At 32.6% G+C, this 22,234-nt stretch overlaps 1 protein-coding gene across 8 annotated transcripts in view; it reads right to left on the reverse strand.

The window, feature by feature from the left end:
* Positions 1–4,362: 4,362 nt before the first annotated feature.
* Akap11 (A-kinase anchoring protein 11) overlaps positions 4,363–22,234 on the reverse strand; it is a 47,759-nt gene continuing 29,887 nt past the window's right edge. For 6 of the 8 annotated variants that reach the window (XM_048800967.1, XM_048800968.1, XM_048800969.1 and 3 more), the window contains 5 exons: positions 20,291–20,446; positions 13,891–13,974; positions 13,072–13,118; positions 10,623–10,783; positions 4,363–7,616 (listed from right to left, as the gene is read on the reverse strand). In XM_048800967.1, the coding sequence (XP_048656924.1) occupies positions 7,476–7,616; positions 10,623–10,783; positions 13,072–13,118; positions 13,891–13,974; positions 20,291–20,446 (589 nt within the window). In that variant the 3' untranslated portion in view covers positions 4,363–7,475. Of the gene's footprint in view, positions 7,617–10,622; positions 10,784–13,071; positions 13,119–13,890; positions 13,975–18,066; positions 18,491–20,290; positions 20,447–22,234 lie in introns of those variants that run through there. The other 2 variants (XM_048800970.1, XM_048800971.1) reach the window with 2 other exon arrangements.

Genomic DNA, 22,234 nt, shown 5'->3' on the forward strand with positions numbered 1-22,234 from the left:
TGCTGGCGTATCTTTGCTGATGTGTCACCAGTGATGCAATTTTTCCTAAGGAGCCGTCAATTGACTTGGTGTTGTGGCATTTCTGTATCCTCCTCCCTTCTACTAGTGATGGTCTAATTTTGGGGGCCAACAGAGGTGAGGCAAAGAACCTCACCCCCCCCACTGGTGCATAGGCCTATCCACAAGTATGGCTATATGCTGGACCGGTAGTCAGTGACAGGTTATGATCCAATTGCAGTGGTATCAACCTAAGACAGGAGGCTGACGCCTAGAGGTCAGTTCATCCCATGACGGGTAAGAACCTTATGTTGAATTGGACAAACCTAACAGGCATGGTCCCTAGCCACATTGCTTGTTGCTTAATTAAACAGAAGTGGGGAGATGCTAAGAGCCACAGCCAAGTAATATGATGCATGGCATTTTTGGTTGAAAGGTGATGCCAGCAAGCCATTGAGATGATATGATTATGTTAAGATTTGCATTCATATGGATATTGGACTCCTGCTGTCCACCTCGGCCTGCTACGGGACTCCTGGAGAGTTCCCATTGGTTGGGGAAGTGCGGTAGGAGGGAATTCCGGAGGAGGAACTTCCTCTTGGGTTCCAGGGATCCGGGAGAACGCCGCGTGCGTCGATCAGCAATCTTCCCGGGAACTTACGGGGCATTGGCGGCAGTTTCAAAAAATAAAGTTTGTTCCTGCTTGAGTGGCTCGTGATTTTGTGCCCAGCCAGACTGCGGCATCCAACAAACATTCACATCCATTATAAAAAGAATAGAGGTAAGAGGCTAATTGGAGTTATTTAGGTAGCTTTTCCTTCTTCTGAAAAGATAAGCCTACAGCTTTTTAAGCTCTTAGTATCAGTTTATATATTTAGAAGTCCTGGGTTCATAGAATGTGTGTAAGGAACAGGGGAAGAACTAATTTTATATCAAGAAGGCCATGAAAATATATTGGTAGGAAAATATTTAAACCCATAGTTGTAAAAAAGCAGGTGTGTGTACTTTTGCAGAAAAATGTCAAATACGTGGTTTAGTAAAAGGACAGAAGGAAGTCAAAACTTCTTTACTGCTCCTCTTGTTTCTAATGTTTGGCTATTATCCTCCAATGTTCCCAATCAGCATATTACAACAAAGTTATACCCTCAAGGTTGTATATAAAGACAATACATGAAATGACCTATGACTTTCAGGTAGACAATGATCTACTGTATTAACCACAAGTTCTTTGGGAGCACATTTTCTAAATGTTATGAAGTCATAATTACTTTTTTCTCTTCATATAAAATGCCTCATTACAATCTGAACAATATCTGGTGTTCTAATATGCCAAGAGAATAATTCTACTGAAAAAAATGAAATGTAAATCTGACAGAATCTGTTCTTGGTAAACCTATACTGGCTTCTCCTCTTACACACACACACACTCTCTCTCTCTCTCTCTCTCTCTATTTTCTGCTCAGAAGCAATAAACTCAGAAGTCCATAATTTCTAGAAGTCCCTCCCCTGAGCATTCCTAAGGAGTTACTAGAATGTCATTCAGATTTTCTAAGCACATTAACTCATCTGTTTTAAGTCAGAGGCTGCATGTCAAATATTCATGGGCCCCAGCAGACAACAGAAATAAGGGAATGTAACAAGTTATTTAAGAAGGAAGAAGAGAACTTATACCAGGACTGAAGGGGCAGTGATCATTTGGCTCCAGCCAAGTTGTTACCATGTTGGACTCCAATCAGTGTTACAGAGCTTTTCAATTTTTCAAGAAAATAAAAATATGAAACATATTTCAATGGGAAATCTCCTTGTTTTTAAGTGTCAGTAATTACTTTTAGAAGATATCACACTGGGCCAAAACATATCAATGGGCAGAATTCTCTGAGTCCAGTTATAATTCCTTGTTCTAAGGTTAATAATCCATTTAGGAGTTTGTTAATGGGGAGGTAGTGCAAAGACAAGAGTTAAGTCAGAAGGGGGGTTCCAATCCCCTCTTGCAATATTTATTTTTATTCATTCCAGTCTAAATATTATCTTCCTTGATTCAGAGAACAAAAGTTAAATAAGACCAGAATGATTACAAAATTACAAGACAGATGGGGCTGGGGTTGTAGCTTAGCCGTAGAGTGCTCACCTAAAACGTTCGAGGCCCTGGATTCGACCCTCAACACCAAATAAAAATAAATAAAATAAAGGTATTGTGTCCAACTACAATTAAAAATAAAAATAAAAAAATTACAAGACAGAAAAAAATGTAAGATACTCTTTATTGTTCCTGCTATAGAAATAACGTTGCAAAAAACACAAGATTTTTCCTCTTACCCTTTTCCGAGTATACAATATCCACACAACATAAAATAGTATGCAGTATTCGTCTCTAGATACAAGACAGCTTCACTTAAAAATCTAAAAAAAATTTTCAAGCCCTGACACTCCCTCTTCTCTCTATCTTAGCTAAGACACAAATTACAAATGAAGGCAGGCATGATGGCACAGACCTATAATTCCTCAGTAATTCCAGAGGCTGAGGCAGGATGATGCCAAATCCCAGGCCAGTCTAGGCTATTTAGTGATACCTGTCTCAAAAGCAAAATAAAAAAGGCTGGCAATGTAGCTCACAGATAACAAGCCCCTGGGTTAATCCCCAGTACCACACACACTCATACACACGAAACAAATCATAAATGATCACTTTGTTAAATAAACTTTAGCCACATTTCCCATTCTTTTGAGCCATTTTTCCTTTTTGGAATTATAATCAATGGAAACTCTTTCTTATTTTTTTGTATTTGTTCATTGTTTTCTTTGAGAAAGCGACATACTTACACAATGCCTTCTCATTGTTTGCAATTATTTCCTAGAATTTTGAAATAGTTATGAAAATGTAACAACTATTCCCTGGGTTTAAAATACTTAGGACAGTAAAATAAAGTGACAAGCCATACTTGTATGTTCCTACAATGGCCATTATACACTTGTCCATAACCACAGAATGTGCAATAGTAAGACTGAATTCATACTAAACCACAGGCTCTGGATGATAATGGTGTGTTAACACAAGCTCACAGATTGTAATAAATGTCCCAAACTATTGTGGGGTGTTGGTAGTGAAGGAGGCTAGAGGTATGAGATGAAGGCAAAGGAAAACTATTTTTTGCTCAATTTTTCTATGGATATAAAATTGCTCTGAAAAAAACAGTCCATTTAAAAGGAAGAAAAAGAAAAGGAAAACAAAAAAACTTAAACCAAGTTAAATCCCAATGGTAAAAAAACAGGAACTAACTTTTGAGTTTCTCATGTGACTTATGCAACAGGGTATCTCTACACACTAAGAAGGAGTGCTCAAACCAGGCCAGAAGAATTTCATAACTATGCTCATGTACAAGGCAATCATAACACTCTACTTTGTGTTAAATCCAAAACAGACAGGGCAGCCAGGCTTTGGAGTTACATACATCAGCACTTAGAGGCAAATATTAGTAGGGAGAATTCAGTGTCCAATCAAAAATATTCCTAATTTCTCTTGTTCTCAAAAAACATGATATGAACATTTAGATCCTTTTATGTCTTCTATCTTGGCAGTCTTATATGCCTTTGCTCTTGTCCAGTAGAGAATATTAACAAGATATTACAGGATGAAAACCAAGTTTAGACATTTCTTAAATTTATTGAATTCTTACTTGGGAGAGGAAAAAAAAATCACAGGCTTAAACAACTGTAAGATAAAAGAACAAATAATTGCAAATTATTACAAAAGTAATTTCTGAAACATTTTTTTTAGCTACTGCTAACAAAATTTTAGTGCATCTTAAAGTTTATATTTTGATAAGCAAACATTAAATTACTGAAGAGGGAAAAAAAGTTACAATTAAACAGTACAAGATTATAATGTAGTAACTGAGCACAGCCAAATAAACAGCTATAATTATTCAAGGCTGCTTTTGCTATATATCTAGTAATTAAACAAGAATGTGGATTATTTTAACACTGCACAGTTAACCAAAGTTAGCAAATTCAGCAATATTAAAACTGGGCATTAAATAGTATTCAACATTACAACAGAAACAAAATGAGAACTTCTAGAATCACAACTCTATTCATATGAAAGGAATGTACATGGATGGTAAACAAATAAATAAATAAAGTGACAAGAGTGACTAACACTGCATCTGCATCTTCACAGCAGGAATACAGTAAATGAGTAAATGCTCACAGGGATTTTGCTGAAAATGAGAAAAAATACATTTCACTCTGCAGTACAATTTTTCTAATTTCTCCTGTTGCTCTAATTCTCTTGTGCTGATGACAGGTGGACAGGGTTTTTAAAGGAAAGTATTTTTCCTACCCTGAGTATGGATGCATCACATTAAAAAAAAATTCTGTGTAAAGTTTTCTTTGAAAAACATAAAATGTAAAGTGATATACTGCTGGGAAACTGATGATATTAAGTGGAATAATATTATCTAAATAATTAAGCAGACATTTGAATCTGGACTCTGATGATGAATGAAGATTACACTTGGCATTTAAGAAATATGCCCTAACATCAAAGTCACCTAATGTCAAATGGGCAAACTATCTTTCACTTTATACATGGTGCACTTAATAGGGAATTAAATTCTCCTAACAGCAACATAAAACCCATATGTAAGCAGAATAAATGTATTATGAATTGAGTTTAATTTACATCAAATATTTAGAAAGGTAAGTAGAACATGTTTCAAAGTATAAAGATATCACATATCATCACCGAGTGAACACTCTCAAATGTTTTATAACACCATTAAATCATATCAAACCATCCAATAGATAGTTATCTTCATATGTAATTTATAAATGAATCATCCTTTGAATAAATCAGGAAATATTTTCAGTATCAACATTACTAATACCAAAAATGTAAATGTAATTTAAACTTGGCTTAGGGAAAGAACTACATGAAAGACTTGTATTCTTTTTTTTTTTTAAGCTATTGCTAACAAAATTTTAGTGCATCCTAAAGCATATTTTGCCAAGCAAAATAATATTCTGAAATAATAAAGGTCTGAAATAATATTCTGAAAACTCCTTGTCAAAGGTGTCATTCACTTTCTTTCCACAGTTGGCAGGACAATTTTAAAATGGATAAGCAAAAGAATTCAGTTCATTGCACAACACAATTTTAACAGTTCTAAAGACATATTTCATTACAACCAAAATGAACAGAATGGCAATATTACAATGTTACCATATAAATATGTCAAAACCAATTTGTAATAAAATAAGACACAGCTATCCTCAACACAGCTGTTCTGAAGACTGAGCAACCAAACAGATCTAGAGTGTCTCTGGAAAGTCACAAAGTGCTTTTAAAGAAAGTTTAGACTGTACTTAATTAAGAGATACTGCTCTATTCTCTAACATTTTCTCTCTATATAAGTATGCTGAACCCACACCTCTTTTCACACCTATCAATAGTTAATATTTTCTCTAACCTCCTGCACTGAATTGATTTAAGTATGGAGTTCCACTATTATTACCACACATGCTAATACCTAATGATTGGCCTGTCATCAGGTAATTGTTAAATAGGGGAACTCTGAACCCAGCACAGCTCCAGCAAAAAAAGAAAAAAAGAAAGAAAGAAGAATATGAGGAAACCTTACTTCAAAGTGATTATTCTATTAACAGAAATAAGCATTTTCAAACAGAGTTTTACAAAACTACACTATATTATCATGTTATTTTAAAAGAAATTCAGAACTCAGTTTTGCTGTTAATCAAACCCATACATACATCCAAATTACTAAATCAATTTGAAAGTTACTTGTAAAACTGCAATCTAAACTTGATAATCAACTAATCTACCTTACAGTTAACAAAAGCAAACATTCCTGGTCCTAACATTTAAAACTCAATCCAGTGCTGCCTCAGACAGAAACAATTCTGGTTATACATTTCCTGCTTTTTCACCTTTAAAAATACTTGAAAAACCTTTAGGAAAATTATGTTTAAAGCCTCCCCTGTGTCTGTTATTTTAAACTGAGAAAAACCAAAGCTTACAATACAACCTCAAAATATTTAAATAGCTTTTGGCATTTTTCTTAAAAAGCAAATTTGAGTCTTTCATTATAAAACACATTTCTCTACCATAATTTTTAATTTGAATTAATGTAAGTGCCCTGATTTCCTACTCCCTGGCAGATGCTATGTTTTCTACAGCTTCCAGAACTGTCAGTGCTCAGGACAAAAGAAAATGCAATGGAACAAAATTAAAGCCCCCACAGAAAGTGACTCACCCTCAATTACAAAATCCACTAGTAGAAGAACCCAAAACTTACACATACTAACACACACATACAAAACCAAGACATAATCTCAGTCCTCTTATTCATGTCAACTTGCAGTTTTTGAAGACAAAGTATTAGGAAATGGAGAGCCCAGGAAAATCATGTCAAAACTTTACAAAACAGTAGACATATTTCACTGAAAGATGGAAAATCCCCATTTTTCTAGGAAAAAAAAAAATAATTCCTGATAAAGGAGGGAGTTTTTTTAAAAAATTCAACAATGAAAACCATTATTAGGCTCCTCTGAATGTATTTCCATATTTAACATTAATTTTAAAAATTTGAATGTTTTGCAACCTTAACCTCAATTATAGAATAAAAGACAAAAATTTTTACTGCACAATCTTCATAAGCATTTTATTTTGAAGCACCTTTTTAATGTTAAATAGTGTGTTTCTAACTAAGAAAAAAAATTTAAAAAAAAAAAAGAAGAAGAAGAAAAAAACCACTGGCAAGATTCAAGTTCTCCTTTAAACACACACACAGATACTTACTTTCATGCCAGGACAATCAGCAGCACTGGCAGATAATGTCCTTTGATGGAAGGCTGGGAAAACTATAGTTTTTGATGTTTACAAAAACCTAAGACACTAAAGTTTTTTACTAAGAAATTAAAATTTGGGGAAATCAAGAAACTTCTAATAGCTAATCTATGTTAATAAAACTGATTTTTAAAAAAGCAGGACCAAAGCCTATGAATCTATTGAAATCAAAAAAGGCTCAATTTTACTTTTGATGTCAGATAGTCATTAGTCAGATACCATTTGTATGCAAAAGAGCAAAACTCTCTTTATCATGGAAACTCCTCCTCAGCCACCTCAGTGTAGTTTCAAGCAGCACTGTGTGTATGCAAAAAGAATGCTGTTAGACAATGCCCCGAAAGCCTCCCAGTTGACCTTCCTCCACATACACGTTCTTAGGGTCCTAACACACTACACAACCATACAGAATAGGTGAAGATAATATTTTGACAGAGATTACAAAAGTATGAACTATATACACTGTGAGGACAGAAAGCACTTAAAAGCTATATTTACTTTCCTCCCATTTTACTTAAAACGTTAATATTAACTACTCAAATTTTATCCTAAGTATGTTTATCTGTTTCTTCCCCTCCCAAAACAAATAACAAAATATACTGTTTGGGGATTTGTTCTATGCATTTTCCAAGAGCCAATCAAACAGAGACTTGCATCTCTCCTCAGTGGAAGCCTTTTCCACCACTTCGTAGTATTTAAACACAGCCTGCAGGACGTCTCCCACTTTCCATCCTTTTTCTTGTAATCGTTTTGAAAGCTAAGAAAGACAGATATGTCAAAAGTTAGGAGAAAATAATTTTATAACAAAGTTTTTATTTTATCATTAGATAAAACAGAATTCTACTGCTTCCAACTAAATATTGTTTCCCAGTTATACTAAGATCTTATCCTCTAAAGCACCACCCCTTTACCCAAATTAAACATTACCCCTTCCTGCCCTTTATAAATACATCTCTTCCACAGAATGAGACTGGGACTGCTTGGAGACACAACTCCACAAACCTCACCCCAGGGACAGTCTGTGTGGGAGTGCAGAGGCTTACTCTCTACAGGAAATTCTTCACCTAACTAAATACATCTGCCACAACCTTAATTAGGAACATAAAATAATAAAGACAATGTCAAACTTAATAAAAGGATGTGGATTTTCCTTCCACAACATATAGTATGGTTTTATTCTGGAAGACACACTCCAGCCTCAACGGAAACAAGGTTTTCTAAGTTAAGAAATGTTAATGTCTCAACACAAAAATAAATAAATACAGTTTTAAATAAACTCTACTGAGGCTAATCAGAACATGACTTCATTTACTTTTTTGTCTATTTACTCTATAAGTTCTTAAGTTTTGAAAGATCAGTAATTTAAATTTTGAAAAGCTACTTTAATTTACTGTAAGTAAATATGCTTATCCTTTTTTATTTTTAAGTTGTTGGTGGACCTTTTTAAAATTTATTTATCTATATGTGGTACTGAGACTCAAACCTAGTGCCTAACACATGCTAGGCAAGCGTTCTGCCACTGAACCACAAACCCAGTCCCATATTTATTCTTTTTTAAAAAACAGCTTTATTGAGATAGAATTCACATACAATTGTGTTTAGTATAGTCACCAAGAGGAATGCAACTATCACCACAATCAATATTAGAACATTTTTCCTCATCATATCAAATGGAAAGTCCTACCTGTCAGAACTTACTCCCCATTTCTTCCTAACCCCCTCTATCCAAGGCAACCACTAATCTATTTTTGGCCTCTGCAGATTTAATCTACTTTGGGTATTTCATATAAACAGAATCATAAATTATGTGTGGTCTTTTGTGACCATCTTCTTTCACTTAGCATAATTATTTTAAGGTTCTACCTAAAATGTTTAATGAAATGTTTCACTATTTCATTACTTTTTATTGACAAATAATGCTCCAATTCGTGAATATATCACACTTATCAATTCAACAGTTGATGGATACTTAGGACATGCCTACCCTTTACCTATGTTGCTAAGGACATTTGTGCACAAGTTTTTGTGTGGATGTATGTTTTCATTTTTCTTGCACATACACCTCGTAGTAGAAATTGCTGGGTAACATGATAATAACTGTATTCAATTTTCTGAGGAACTGTCAGGATGTTTTCCAAAGCAATTACATCATTTTAGATTCTCACATCAATATATGAAGGATCTAATTTCTCTGCATCCTTGCCAATTCTTGTTATTACCTTTCTGATTATATTCCTCCTACAGGATGGGAAGCTCACAGTGGTTTTGATCTGTGTTTATTTACCTAACAGCTAATGAAGCTGACCATCTTTTCACATACTTGGCCACTATAATTCAGATTCTCTGCCCATTTATTAATTGGATTATCTGCCTTTTTTTATTAAGTTATAAGAATTCTGTATATATATAGGTAAAGACTGTTATCAGACATATAATTTGCAAATTTTTTTCCATTCTGTGAGTTGTCTTTTCACTTTGTTGATAAGTGTCCTTTTAAGCACAAAAAAGTTCTTAATATTGATCTATTTTATCTTTTTCACTTATGTAAGTGGACTTTTATATTTTTTGTTTCTATATGATTATCTCTCATTTTCTATTTATGCTTATGGTAATAATGTTTGTTTGTTCTACTCAACAGTGTAAATATCAGAATTACTAGTATATCATGCATAAAGACACAAAATAAAGTATTTCTATTATCCTCATTATCATCAAAGATATTCTGTACTTGCCTCTTAATTGCTTCAGCTTTTTAAAAAATGTATGCCTACCTGCTCAGTTCTAACAATTCTCCTACCCATACTTTCCCCTTGATAATTCATCTCCTGAGCACTCCTTTCTATCCTATTTTCTCTTTCTGCTCCAAACAGAAACCTACACTGAAAAAGTCTACTGTAAGTAAAAATTATGACAAAATACACACATAAAAAAAGTATGTATATAATGTCTTCTCAAATACTTCTTTCTCAACAATATCCTCCTAAATTCTGAATCAGAAAATAAGAGTAACTGGAGTATTCCGTTTTTGTTATTATTGATCCACCTAACTTGGTTATTCACTAGACTATTTTACACCCTATAAAATTAAACCAAAGTTTTCTTTTTTTTTTTTTTATTGTTGGTTGTTCAAAACAATACATAGTTCTTGATATATCATATTTCACCTAAGTTTTCAATAAAGACAATTATGGAGGGAAAAAAGTCCTTAAGACTGTAAACTGAAAATCTTGATGAACAAGTGCTTAGCACATACTAAACACTCAATAAAAATATCTTATTTAAAATTTTATTGGCTTTTGAAAATGAATACTCAGGAAACTAGATTATCAGAGAAAGAATCTTATTAATTATTAAGAATAATTATGAATCAAATAAATACAGAGAATAACTCAATCTTTCATAGGAACCCATAAAATGCCTATCAATGGCATGTTAGTTGGAGAACTTAGTGCATGCCCAGCATGAAGCTAAGCATTTTGCTTTTTACAGTTATTATATTAAAATTTTGCAAACCCTGTAAGGTAGATTCCATACTTAAATTTCCAAAGTGCAACTAAGGAAACTGAAAATTAGACTGGTTAATTTCCCCACAGTTATATTGCTGGAAAGTAGCAGAACTGACACCTGAACCCAAACTGCCGACTCCACAGCCTAAGCATATAATCACTTTGCCAACAGGTATCTTACTAGACTAACAAGATGACAAGAACATTATATACTGTCAAATGTATCCTCACAACCACTTCATAAGGTAAGTACTTACTAATACAAACTCCTTCTTTGAAGAATCATGAAAATAAAGCTCCGCAACTTCAGCCTCAGAAGCAACAAGCCACTGAAGAATAATCCTCAACTGGGGGTCCACTGTGCATGGCTCCATGTCAATGTTTGTGATTAGCAGAATCTTTCCATCTTGCTCCAAACCTAATACATTTAAACAATATGAAGTGAAATTCATCAATTCAACTCATAATACTTTGGTTTCCAAGTATATACAAATATATTTCAATGAATGCTTTTCTTAACCGTACCATACTAACACAAAAATATTTCTCTGAAAGGGAAAAATGATGCTAAAACAAAGGAATAACTTTGATCTTTTAGTGACAGCACAAATGTGAAATACTATTGTAAGGTACTGAATTCAAATACTATATATGTCATAATTTATGTCAAATTATGACTCACAGGTAAAAGGAGAGAAAATAAAGCTATCATTGCAATCAAAATAAACATGAAACAGAAACAATCTGAAAGAAAAGCAGCAAACCGTGGTATAACATATTATATCCTAAGTACTATTCTAAATTTTTTTTATATATAAACTCCTTTAATCCTCACAAACACCCTATGAAGTATCATCACCTTTATTTTACAGGTAAAAGTAAGTTTTCAGGCCAAGAGAGATCCAGACTCTTACAATGTAAAATGACTAAGCCAGGATATGAACACTGGCAATGTGGCTCCACACTCAATCACTTCATTCTTTAGGCAAAATAGTGTTTGTGAAGTGGGTGGGAGATGTCATATGTAACCACTTAAATCCCAAAAGCCAGACCATGAAATTTTCTGGTACAGCCTAATATAAAAAAAGGTGCTGCTCTCAAGTTTATTTTCTTGTTTAATGACAATTAGGTTTTTAATACAAAGGTTTGTTGCCTTAGGATTTCCAAAATTTTTAATCTTTCTGTAAATCCAGAGAAATATGTCCTTTAACAAATTTGAAAAAGTTAGCTATAACTTTCTATGTAATGAGAAATACCTATGATAATCTTAAAAGCTGAGTAATGACTAACTTGCATATAATTAACCTTCTTATTTCTACCTACTCACAAAAGAAATCCAAAACAGTCTGGGTGGTGTCAAAAGAAAATTTTTAAAATGAAATTCATATTTATATAAACTTCTATCTCTTTCTGCCTAATAATTCTTCAGTAAAGTTAGTTATGCAATACTGAGAAATACTTACCACATGCATTTATACCATGTATATATAGTCTTTGGAATAATTCTGCTCACAGGTGTTACTTGGGAAAAAGTACACAACTTTTATAGACAAAGCCAATACATTTTTAGTAAACAAAAATAAAGCAAGCATTACCTAGCCTATTGCTAATTCTAAAAATACTGTTCTATGCTGACTTTATATTTGATGAGAAAAACTTTCTAGACTTCCTATAGGAAGAATGTCTAATACACAAAAGACAATAAAATTAATAATAATCTTAAATATGATGATTTTAGGTTAAAAAAGGGATGTAACTTTCCCAAACAAAGACACTTGAAGATAAAACTGATTGGAAACTCAACAGTTTTATAAAGTACATTTCAAGAAATTCTTTTCAGCATTTTCTCAGTTTGCCTACTTCTAAAGAAAGAACAAAAATACACTGGTTCAAACAGCATAAATATATTTTATTTATATGTGCTACTCTATAGAAGATGTTATTAGTATTTTCATTTTTCAGGAAAAATAAGATTTGGGGGCAAAATTAAACAATTATCTGAATACAACATAAACTCCATTTCAATGTGAAAATTTTCTAGATTCACAAGGCATTCTAATATATGAATTAAGGATTAAAAGCCAATGACATCTAGTATTGAGATATGTGGAACTATATTCATTAAGGAAGGCTTTAATATTTTCCTCTCATATACATATGCATGAGTATAGAACTGGAATTAAAGAATAAATAATTACCGAGGCACTTAGAAGTATCTTTTCATTTTTACTTATTCATGCCAGTCTGGCATGAAACATTAGTTCTAAAAATTACCAGTTTGGAAGGAAAATACTATGAGAGTAATATGCCATAATTATACCAAATTATAACATAAGGATTTTAGATCTTTATATTTTGAAAATGACAACAATGTGGAGAGATTATCATATATTTCTTCTCAAATAATTGAATAATTCTTTAAAAATAGTCCAGTCTTAACACCAATGAGTACTTTACTAGTGGCAACCAAACAATACAAACTTTTCAAAAGGACCTATACCAGGGGCTGGGGACATAACTCAGTAGGTAGAGTGCTTGACTCACAGGTTCAATCCCCAGCACCACACACACACACACACACAAAAAAAACCCAAATCCAGACAAAGTATCTGATGAAGATGCACAAATACAAACTGTAAAAGACTCCTCCAGGAAATCTTATACAAAAAACAAGCAAACTCTTTGAAAAAACAAACTGTCAGTTACCTTCTACATTGTCCTCATGATCTTCATCTTTCTCATCTTCTCCATCACTTTTTGAAGAAAATAGCAGCATTTAAAAAAAAGGGGGGGCTTAATTAATAATTAATAAACTACTTCTTGGAAATGTAAGAAATGAATGTTACAATAGGACATATGACAATTTGGAAAGGGGAGAAATGACAAAAAAAGGAAGCATTGCTTCTCACATCATTTCATGTTAAAATTTGAACTGCAAATGATGCCTAAAGTTATCAATAACCAAGAAGTCCTAACTTACCATTATGTTTAGAGCCAAGTAATTTCTTAATAAAATTGAATTTTAAATAATTTAAAGCTAAACTATTCTAATTTGATTTTAGATAATATGGCATTTGAATATTATAGAATTCATAAATAATAAAAAATTAGCACTTCTATTGGTGCCACTTACATATATTTTTAACACAATAAAAACATTTTTCTATGCTTTCATTATGTATAAAATAAAACTACATACAAAAAAAAAAAGAAAAAAGAAAAGCCAACAGAAATCCTGTAGGAAGCAAGCTCTTTTTAATGAAATAATAATTGGTAGAATGAAAAATAGCAAGCAGAGAAACACATGCATACAGTCACACATTTTGCAATTAGATGTCAGTCATGTCTTAGCATAGTTGAATTGTTTCATTAGATGTAAATTTATCAAGCAGAATCATGTCAAAATACAGGAGAAAAGCAGGTTGATAAATACTGGTACTGTAACCCACATTCTCTTTAAGAATATGACATCATGCATTAGTGGTGAAAGACTCATCAGTTTTTAAGTTTCTAGACTGGACCAACCTGTCTGATGTTGGAAAGGATAAATTGTCCTCATACAAATCTCCTTCTAAACCAAGACTGCTCCAGCTACTGCTGTTACCATTACTGCCGGAGGAAGAAAAGAACAGAGCTGAACTAGTAGTGAATAGTTAAGACCACCTTGGTTTTCCTTGGAACAGCTTCTGTCCTTGATAATTGTGCATGTCCTGAAGCTGCCACAATAGAGTAGCATCCATCCACTGAGCAGACGAGAGGTCATCACTGCTACTCTAAAGAGTACCTGACAGGATCAGAGACTCAAAAGTTTTTTTCTTTTTCCTCCATACATCACGTAAATTATTCTAAGCTTACAATTATTTTGCAAACAAAGACAATAGAATGATTTTCAAGACAGGAAATAAATGGATGATGAAATTAATTTTTATGGCTAATCTTAGGATATAATTTGTAAAAAGGTAATACTTTTCAGTTTGCATAGTTTAAAAAGAAAACAAACAAGATTAAGATTCTTTCAATTTTTTAAATAGAGTTAAACTACTGGCTTATTACAGGTTTGGGTGAGGAATATGGAGGAGACAGAATGAATAAACCAAAACATAGTCTCAAATAGATGTTGTTTTCTAGTTTTAAAATATTCTTATTATGTCAATTACCTTTATTTTTTACATTATGTGTAATTCAGTAGGTGGCAAATAACACACATTTTCTTCAGAATAAAGTTAGAATAATCAAGGCTTAATCACACTTGTCTGATTCACCAGTCACTGATACCACATTCAGATAAATTCTTACACTACCTAACCAAAAGAAGAAGAAAGCAACTATATTCTATAACTGCAGCAAAGCAATTTTTTTAAAAAAAGCAACGATGTTCAGAAACAAAATTAAATTCAATTTTTCAGATTAAAACCTTCAACATGCAATTTTTTAAAAATTCTAATCATTCCTAATTATTAAAAGAATTAGTAAGCACATTAGTTTGCAGTGATAAGCGGCTATATCTCCTGATATTAGGCTAGGCAATTATAAAAATAAATATTAATACAAAAATGAAATTTTGCTTCTAAAGAAATTAACATTAAATCATTACATGTGCATCAGTAAATATTGACAAGGTTACCAAAAAAGGATGATTACTTAAAGTTCTAACAGTTTCCAATCAATCTCAAATAATTTACCTATCTATATTCATACTAATAGCATCAAATTGTCACAAACCATAATATATTACAGAACAAAAGTTAAAACTGAGCAGTATTTTAACATACGTTCAAACAAATATAACTCTATTATAAAACCATTAAAACAACCAAGAGTCTTATCCATGCAGTCTGTTGTCAGACAAACTAAAAATGAGAAAATATAGAAATATAGAATGGACAAACAGCTGTGTGCCAGAGAAAGAGAAAATTAATGATTTCAAAAATTGTACTTACATCTATCAATAGTATTATTAAACAAAAACAAGTTACTAAATTAAAATTCTTATTCATAGCCTAATAACAATAATGCTTTCTCCATTTAATTAAAATAAAAATCTACCACCATAAGCATTAGATGAACATGAAAACAAGTAACAACTAAATAATGTAAAGACTTAAACTTCAAAATCTCTGTCACCTCATCTCCTCCACCCTTTTGCTCCTCAAAATGGGTCTGCCTTAAGATCAGTTATTTATAAAAGACTACTTCTAACTACGATGACAATATAATTTTTCATCTAACTTGGGTACTTGAAAATGTAAGAAGATACCATTAAAAATTATATCAAAACAGGAGAAATAAACCAGAACTGGCCTGAGTAAGCTGGAAGATATGATCACCCTCCATCCCAACAATGGGGAAAAAAAAAATCTTCACATAATAGACTATTTCATTCTTGAAACAATTATCACTTCCATCATTTCCTTTTCTGCCTTTTCATATTTCCTTTGTCTAGAACCAGCATACTTACACTCTCATACCAATGGTAGTCAAGTACAAAACTCTTAATTGTGGCTTTCAGTCATAGGAAGTCTACTATTAATTCTATCACATCTCATACAAAATATTTCAAGAATTCTGCAAGTTCAGCCCCATCTCTTAACTAGTGTAACACATAACTTGTAACAATCACAAACCATTTGAAATATTTGAGATTACAGACCAGTTCTCTTACTAAATAATAATACAATCCTCCTAAACACATATGCAAACCTGAAATTACTGTTTCTTTAATTTGTTGTCATTTATTTTCTACCTAGAGTGAAAGTGCAAGGTGTTTATCTCCCATCTTGATCTCTGTATATAAAGGAACAGCACATAGAGCAAATGTCACCAAAAGATAAAAAATGTAAAGCAATCTATCTTTAGATTCCAATAAAATCATCTAAGAGACTTATCAAGCAAGTAGATTTTCAGGACTCTCTACTGACCTAATAAATCAATCTCTGAAGGTGAGGCCCTGGAAATTATGTCCAGCAAGCACACCACCAACCCAGGATGAGCCCCACAATCTTTTTCTTTCTCCCAAATCTTAATACCAAATAAAATCATTATTAGTTTTAATAATTATTAGTTTTAATAATAATGTTATTAGTTTTAATAATGTGGTCAATTGAAACATAGACCTTTTTTTGACAAAATACTATAAAGCCAGACTTACTCCCTATATGAGTTCAAATAATTAATTTTGGAACCTAAATGTATTTACTCTTGTTAAGTATAATTATTTTAACATCAGCCTGACTCAAGTCTTAATTTCATTAGTGGGATTATCTTTTCATCCTTGTTTATGAGCCATCCACAAATGAATATTCTACAGGATTGACGAACTAATGCTAAAGAAGATAAAATAAAGGATAAAACTGGTAGAATACTCCCTCTTCTCATTAAATTACATAGTTAACTTCTTTGCACAGAGTTGTTCTACTGGGTATAAATCCTCTTAGGGCCACTAGCCTCCACCAATAGTTCTTTTTTTTTTTTTTTTTTTTAAATATAATAATATATTTTTATTTTTATTTTTTTATTGGTTGTTCAAAACATTACAAAGCTCTTGACATATCATCTTTCATACAATAGTTCTATTTTTTATTTTTTTAGTTTTTTAAAATTGGTTATTGTAGTTCAATGACAATAGAACTCATTTGAATTATAATTATGTAATATAAAATAATTATAAAAGCATGGAATATAATTTGTTCTAATTCGGTCCCTAGTACTTCCCCTTCCTTCCTCCCATCCCCTGTTACCTTACCTGTACTCTACAGATCTTTCTGTTACTTACTTACAGTTGTTTTGTTTTTAATTAGTGTTTTGTTTATGTACATGCTAGTGAGATTCACTATGGAATATTCATATATGTACATAAGAATGTTAGGTCATATACATTTAACTATCTCTCCTTATTCCATCTCTTCTTCTTCCTCCCTTCCCCCCACTCCCCTTTGTCTACTCCACCCACTGATTTTTTTTTTTTTAATCCCCCTGACCTTTGTGGATTAACTTCCACATATAGTAGAAAACAATCTATCTTTGACTTTGGGAGACTATCTTATTTCACTTAGCAGGATACTCTCCAGTTTCATCCATTTACCAGCAAATGCCATAAAGTCATTCTTCTTTATGGCCAAGTAATACTCCACTGTGTATATATAACACATTTTCTTTATCCATTCATTTGTTGAAGGGCCCCTAAGTTGGCTCCATAACTTAGCTAACTCTGCTTCTAAAATTATCTCTATCTGCCAATGATATAATCCTATATTTAGAAGACCCAAACTTCTCCACCAGAAGAGTTCTAGAGCTCATAAATGAATTCAACAAAGTAGCAGGATTAAAAATTAACACACAAAAATCAATCATGTGCCTACTCCAATGATGAATCTGCTTTAAAAAATTAGGAAAACTATCCTATTCACAATAGCCTCAAAAAAAAAAAAAAAAGGAAAAACCCCTTGGGAATTGATCTAACAAAATAGGCGAAGAACCTCTCCAATGAAAACTACAGAACTCTAAAAAAAATTGAAAAAGACCTTAGAAGATGGAAAGAATTCCCATGTTCTTGGATAGGCCAAAGTAATATTGTCAAAACTGCCATACTACCAAAAGCACTACATAGATTCAATGTAATTCCCATCAAAATTCCAATAACATTCTTCACAGAAATAGAAAATGCTTGAAATTCGTTTGGAAAAATAAGAGACCCAGAATAGCCAAAGCAATCCTTAGCAAGAACACTGAAGCAGGAGACGTTATATTATGGGACGTCAAATGATACTACAGAGGTATAGGAACAAAAACAACACAGTACTGGCACCAAAACAGGCATGAAGATCAATGGAATAGAAAAGAAGATACAGAGACAAACTCACATAAATAAAGTTATCTCATACTAGGCAAAGGTGCAAAAAATGTATGTTAGAAAAGAGATAGCCTTTTTAGCAAATGGTACTGGGAAAACTGGAAATCCATATGTAGCAGAATGAAATTTAACCCCTATCTCTCACCCTGCACAAAACTCAACTCTATGTGGATCAAAGACCTAGGAATTCCAATGAAACCCCACACTTACTACAAGAAAATGTAGGTCCAATATTCCAACATGTCAGCTCAGGAAGTGACTTCCTTAACAAGACTCCTAAAGTGTAAGAAGTAAAATCAATAAGTGGGATGGCATCAAATTAAAGAGCTTCTTCACAGCAAAGGAAAACAATCAAGCGTGTGAAGAGAGAGCCTACAAAATGGGAGAAAAATCTTCGCTACTTGCTCCTCAGATAACGCATTAATATCCAGAATATAAAGGACTCAAAAAACTTAACACCAAAAAACAAATAACCCAATCAATAAATGGGCTAAGGAACTAAACAGATATTTCTCAAAAGAAATACAAATGGTCAACAAATATATGAAAAAATGTTTAACATCTCTAGCAATTAAGAAAAATGCTAATTAAAACTACACTGAGACTTCATCTCACTCCAGTCAAAATGGCAACTACTAAGAATAAAAGTAACAATAAATGTTGGCAAGGATGTGGAGAAAAGCGTAAACTCATACATTGCTGGTGGGACTGAAAATTGGTACACACACCCTGGAAAGCAGCATGAAGATTCCTCAAAAAACTAGAAATAAAACCATCATTTGATCCAGCTATCCTACTCCTCAGTATTTTTGCAAAGGGTTTAAAATCAGCATACTATAGTGACACAGCCACATCAGTGTTTACAGTAGCACAAGTCATAATAGCTCTCCTATTTTAACACCAGAATTTCCTAAGCAACCATGTCAACCCACATGGGAATCCTAGAAGCTTGTGTTTCTCAAAGACAAGAGAAAAAAATTAAATGTTAATATTCTATTCTAGATAAAGTTATGGAAAAGGGCAAACTATGATTTATAACATTGCTCCATCTGCTTCTGCCAGTTTTAAAGACTATCTTTTTGGATCTGGATTTTAAGAAATATAATTATTTCTTTTAAGAAACTATGACAAATTATATACTTTAAAAAAATTTTAATAGTGGCTAATGCAAGTAGCTAACAAAATACTCTTGAGATGCAGCGTCTTAACAGGTGAAAGGCCATTGACTCTTCTTATGCTACCTGATCCCTTCTCTGATCCTTCTCTGGTTCTTCCTTCCACCTTCCTAGTAAGTCAATTCCAAAGAAGCCTTTCAGGGTCCTTCCCACATAGAGTAAGAATGTTGAGAACTCCTCCCACTCCCCAGATTCAGCACTGCACAATATTTATTATTGCTAATTATCAGCTAATGTGGATAGAAATTTTATGGGAATTTATAGGTCAGGATACTTTTAGATAGAGGTAAGAATATAAGAAACAATTACCATAATTAAGAAAATATTTCAAAGACTGTTAAGAACAATGTTAACTAAGAAAAGTTATATATGAAGCAAATGTCAAGATATAAAAAACATTTTTATAATGGGTTTATGTATTTTCAGTCTTTCAAGTATGCATATGCTTTGTGACTTTATTCCTAACAGCAGTAACAGCTTACCCTTCCCTGCAAAAATATATTAACTAATATAAACAAAATTACAGCCATATTGATGCCTTTTACAGATAACTGTCCCTTTTCCTAACCTCTAATGGGGGGGAAACAAAAACCCTATCCTTTTTAAAGTGAAAAAGAAAATATATTACTGAAAAGTTTAGGAAAAGTTTAAAAGGCAAGAAAATCAAATATCTATATTCAAATTAACTATTGACATTATTGACATAACCAAAGAACAATAGCTCAGCTAAGTATTGTATTTAATAAGTATCAGAAACCTTTATAAACATGTTGTTAATAATAAAACACATTTTGAAAGTAATAGCGTATTTCCAAATTTAGAGTTTTTAAATAATACTTAGTGTAAATTTACAGCATTTATAACACAAAATTTTACACAATGTACACAAAATTTTAGTTACCTTTCACTCAGATGATGAAAACTGCTGCTTTCATCCTGGTGTTCATCCTCAAAACTTAAATTGGACCAGCTACCAGTGCTGTCATCACCAATACTGAGATTCATCTGCTGGCTACCAAATGACTCAATTGATTGAAAGTCCTCTATTTCTTTTGAACTAAGAAAAGAAAACAACAATAATAATAATATCACACTAAAAGCATCACAGATCTCAACTCTTAGATTATTAAACTGATAATAGAGACGACAAAAACAAGAGATGATATTTAGAGTCAGACCAGTGTGCTAATAATGAGACTTTGTAGGATAGCATATTAACTTCAAACATAACTGAGATACCCAATAATTCAGTATGAATCCATTCCTAGTCCATCATTTATATAAATTCTGTTTAAAGCAGTTTCTATTTTTCATCTGGGATACCATGAGGAGTATAAGTTCCTAAGTTGATCATCTATTTTGAAAAACAGTATTTAAGCTGTACTAAAGTAGCCTCTTTCTGGCTTTAAAAACAAAATAAGTAACTCAAGGAATTCTAGAAGTGTCAATCAAGCCCACATTCAAACTAGCCATGAAATTTTGAGCATGGATCATTAACTCTTTTCATGCTTGTGTTTTTCCCCCCCAATAAGCAGACATTTGTATTTTTATTACATCATCACAAAAAAAAAAGTTCATTCATTGCTCAACTATTGTAATTGCCCCTTCTATGTATTATTCGAATTATGGTAGTTTAAAGTGCTATCTAAACATAAAGAAAAAAATGTCAGTCTTCTCATCAAAAAATATTCAATGGCTTCTCACCAGACTGAAAGCAAAAGTCCTTTACAGCATACTAGCTAGTCTTTTCTCATGTCCACCTTATCACCTTCCATATCATATCCCTGGTTTACTCTACTTCATCAACATAAGCCTATTGTTTCTGAACATGCACAATCCCACCTCTTTGACAGGAACACACTTCTGATTCCCATATGACTTAGGCTGTCCTCACTTTGGGCTCTTAGCTTAAATGTTACTTTGCCAGTTATTTCTTGGCCTGCTACCTATTTATTCAAAACTGCAAGCCAACTGCAACTGTCACTGCCCACTGCCACCACTGAAACTCTTCTAACTCTTTACCTTGCTTTATTTTTCCTCTGAAGCACTGGTCACTATGGGACATACAACATTTTACTTATCTAGGGTCTACCTCATTCCACTATAGTAAACTTTAAGAAAAACTAATTTTGTGTGTTTTACTCTCTTCTATATCCCCAGTGCATATAATAGGCCCTGAAGTGCTTTCCTTTTATAGGAAAAATTCTTCTTTTGCATTTAAGATATACCTACTAGATTTATATTGGGCATTCCAAATTCAAGTACATTATAGTTCTGAATAATAATAGAGCTGTATTTTGTTCTTTCTGATATTTTTCCTGATATATGCTACATTTTTATGGAAATGACCCCCAGGCTGAGGTCCAAAGAGGAGTTTTTAATGACTGTTAGGAGATTTTGGCCCAGAAATAATAGCTCAGAATATAATCTAGATGTTTTGTTCTTACAAAAATGTACTATCATTTAGTCTCCCATTTGACATTTACATGTTACCCATGTGAACATTAAAGCTTTGTGATATACTACCATATATATTTAAAAGGAACATTAGTGAAATAACCCAAATAATATCTTAAAGACATCTGAAAAAAAATCCCACTTCAAGCTTGAAAGGCAACTTCAGAAGTAGATGTGAAATGCAAACTGAATACACCAGAGTCAATTTTTAACAGTAAGCACTTACAGAACTCTAGCACAGTTATTAAAAGAAACAGAAAAGAACCACAAAATAATATTCTTTGTAAATACCATCCTGGATAAAAAGTTGACTTACAATAAGAACTTCAGGGGCCTGTCTATTGAAGTCCTAAGAAGGTAAAGTAAAATATACTAGAGGTACCGGGGC

The sequence above is a fragment of the Marmota marmota genome, unplaced genomic scaffold (assembly GCF_001458135.2).
Source record: "Marmota marmota marmota unplaced genomic scaffold, marMar, whole genome shotgun sequence".
In the NCBI taxonomy this organism is placed as follows: domain Eukaryota; kingdom Metazoa; phylum Chordata; class Mammalia; order Rodentia; family Sciuridae; genus Marmota; species Marmota marmota.